The 3,122-nt window shown below is 42.4% G+C and overlaps 1 protein-coding gene across 1 annotated transcript; it reads left to right on the top strand.

The window, feature by feature from the left end:
* Positions 1 to 1,126: 1,126 nt before the first annotated feature.
* Positions 1,127 to 2,044, top strand: LOC146796940 (olfactory receptor 1f45-like). The gene has a single exon (XM_085630276.1). The coding sequence runs from the start codon at positions 1,127 to 1,129 to the stop codon at positions 2,042 to 2,044; it is 918 nt and encodes a 305-aa protein (XP_085486402.1).
* The last annotated feature ends 1,078 nt before the right edge of the window (positions 2,045 to 3,122 follow it).

Raw genomic sequence — 3,122 nt, 5'->3', positions numbered from 1 at the left:
CCCCCTTTGTTTCACCATGGTGATCCAAGTATTCAGAGAAGAGGGTTTTAAACTGAGATGTTGGCCAAGGAGGCTGAAATAGTGAGAGCAGAAGGGACACAGAGCGTTAGGTGCAGTGAAAATAAAAAACGTTTGGGGCTGCCACCCTCGATAGAAGAAGTGACGACCATACTGATGGCACAAGTTGCAGAACAGCACTGCACTCCTTCATTGTACCAGCACACAGCAGTTTGAGATCATGTATAAACATCAGTCTGGAGCATGCCATCTTCCAAAGCTTTCAAGCATAAGGCCCAACACGCTGCATGGAGAGCAGCCAGAAATCAAGCAAAGGATCCTGTTAATTATTCCAGTATTGAGTCGTATTCCTGACATAATGTTCTTTGAAATTTAGAATTTGCCATCATTTTTCAAATTTCCCTTGGAAAAACCAAATTCTTTGCCATAACAGGTTTTAGACCCAAACTGATTTTGGTCATTGTTACTGGGTATTATATTGTGCCTTAAATAAACCAGTAAATGCCCCGCAAAATATTGCTGATTAGTGCAAATGTAGGTGCATACTTTCAGCATATTGTGTTCATTGCAACATTTTATGCTTCAATGCTTTCATTACTCTTCAATGCAGACATGTTACATTGTGATTTAGATGTCACTCACCATTTTGACTGGAGCACAAAGTTTGCTAATGTGTCACAAAAGGTTGGGGATCCTGCCATATCAGTAGATCTGGCCACGTGGATCCTTTTATTGAGTTACTATTTGGAGGCTCGTCCAACTAGTCTGACTTCACTTGGACTTGTTAAATGACAGAAGTTCCCAAACTGTATCACCAAATACCCTGACTGGCACTGCAACTACCATTAACACGCGGAAGAGCTATCTATTCCAATCTAGCAGACTGCTCCTCACCCCTTGTCTTTGCCTGCACCACCCATGAACACAGGACGTGGCCAAAGATGGCAGCTTTTGTGTAATTCAGCAGGCAATTGTAGTGAACTTCAATATTATTTTTCTTTCATTGAGTCAAAGACCTCAACATGTGTCATATTTGCTGCATATCTATCATAGCGTATTAATGATGTCTCTTCTGGTCTCTTGTTACAGGCACTTCGACTCAGTCCTGATGGATAATCAAACCCTTGTGGATATCTTCATTCTTCTGGGACTGTCGAGTAATCCAAAGAATGATAGTTTCCTCTCTGTGCTCTTCTTCATCATGTATTCTACCACCCTGACTGGAAATGTTGCCATCATCTCGGTGATCATCAGAAGTCGTCAGTTGCACACCCCTATGTATTTTTTCCTCTGCAATCTGTCCATGGTGGACCTCTGCTTGACCACAGCTACAGTGCCCAAACTGCTGTTTAATCTCATTTCTGGGCAAAAGAACATTTCATTCTATGGCTGTATCACCCAGATGTATTTCTTCTTCTGTGCTGGAGTTATGGACGGCTTCCTCCTTGCGGTGATGGCATTTGACCGCTACTTAGCAATCTGTGACCCCATGCACTATACAACCATCATGAGCTGGAGACTGTGTGTCCTACTGGTGGCTGGCTCCTGGGTGATAGTGTGCTTGCATTCATTGATGAATACAGTTATGATTGCTAGCCTATCTTTCTGCACCTCCAATGTAATCCATCATTTCTTCTGTGATGTCCTACCTTTGCTGAAGCTTTCATGCTCTAACACTTTTTCAATTGAGATGATCATTTTTACTGAGGGCTCCTTCATCACCATGGGGCCCATGATATTCATTCTGATATCATACATCAGAATCATCTCCACTGTACTTAAGACGCAATCATCAAAGGGGAAGGGCAAAGCATTCTCCACCTGCACATCACACCTTACTGCTGTTGCATTGTTCTACGGTGCAATTATCTTCATGTACCTCGGGCCATCGTCAAATTACTCCTTAGAATATGGCAAAGCAATCAGTGTGATATACACTGTAGTGACTCCAATGCTAAACCCATTCATCTACAGCTTGAGGAACAAGGAAATCAAAGGGGCTCTTCAGAAAATCTGTATTAGATGATGAGACTATTAATATACAGAAATTGTTTTCGATCCAGGATTGGCTCTTTACTGTTTTCTTCGTTATTGTTTTGAGAAGGCAGTGGCTTATAGATGTTTCCCAAAGCTCGAGGAGGCCCAGGGTGGTCAGGCTTGCTAGTAGGTATTTTGTTGCTGGTGATATTTTTTTTTGTTGTATATTAAATTAAATTACCTTTTTTGAGAAGCAGGATATTTTTAGCCCTAATTACACCAATCTCAGCAAAACTACTTCCTGGCATCATAGGGATCTCACTCGCCATCACAATCAATTTTGATGGAATGAGGGAGCCTTGAGATGAAGCATGATGCCTAGGTGTGTGAATGACAGTGGTTCCTGTAAATGCAAGAGATGTCCGCTGGGCCAGCAGACATCTCAAAATTTGGCAGGCGCGTCCTTTCCAAGTCAATGGAGTCATTTACTCCATTGCCCTGATGGAGTGAATTCCTGTCCGCCAAACTCAAAACCAAAGCCACAATCTCTAGCCGGGTGACAGCTGACCAGGCATACATTTAATTATGAAGGCGCCCCCGGTGGCCACTTCAGACACTGAAGCAGCCTTTGAGGTTGAAGATCATGAATTTGATTATGTAAGTGATTTTTCTGTGGGTTGTGTTCCAAAAGTTAAGGACTCCTCTTCAAGTAAATTTAAAGAACATGGCCAAGAACGCCCAGCAAGACTGCAATAATCCCTTTCACAAGTGCAACCTGTGCTGTTGATAGTCAGCGGTGTTGGAGCAAAGTCCCCAGTCCAAAGTCATGCTCTGCAGAGCACAGCTAGTTTGGTCCCCTAGCAATCCCTTAATATTTTCCATCCTATATTTCCTCCCTTTACTGGAGTTGCTTGATGCCAATGCAACAAATGTTTTGCCTAATGACTACTTACGACTTTGTCTGACTTATGCGTCCCTTGAGGAAACTTTCTTGGAAAGTTTTTAGAGGGAGTACAGGGCACTTTTGCATCTCATTTTGGGACTTGGCTATTAGATTATTGCACAAGCTATTAATTTAGTCTTACTAGACTTCTGCCTCAATTTTTGCAAAATCCTTCTGCCCATTA

Source organism: Triturus cristatus, chromosome 10, assembly GCF_964204655.1.
Source record: "Triturus cristatus chromosome 10, aTriCri1.1, whole genome shotgun sequence".
Lineage (NCBI taxonomy): Eukaryota > Metazoa > Chordata > Amphibia > Caudata > Salamandridae > Triturus > Triturus cristatus.
Note: the sequence above shows the minus strand (reverse complement) of the source record. Positions and strands in the feature narration are given on the sequence as shown.

What these genes read in the sequence shown, in the direction of transcription:
- LOC146796940 (XM_085630276.1), top strand. Translation starts at nt 1,127, where the DNA reads ATGGATAATCAAACCCTTGTGGATATCTTCATTCTTCTGGGACTGTCG.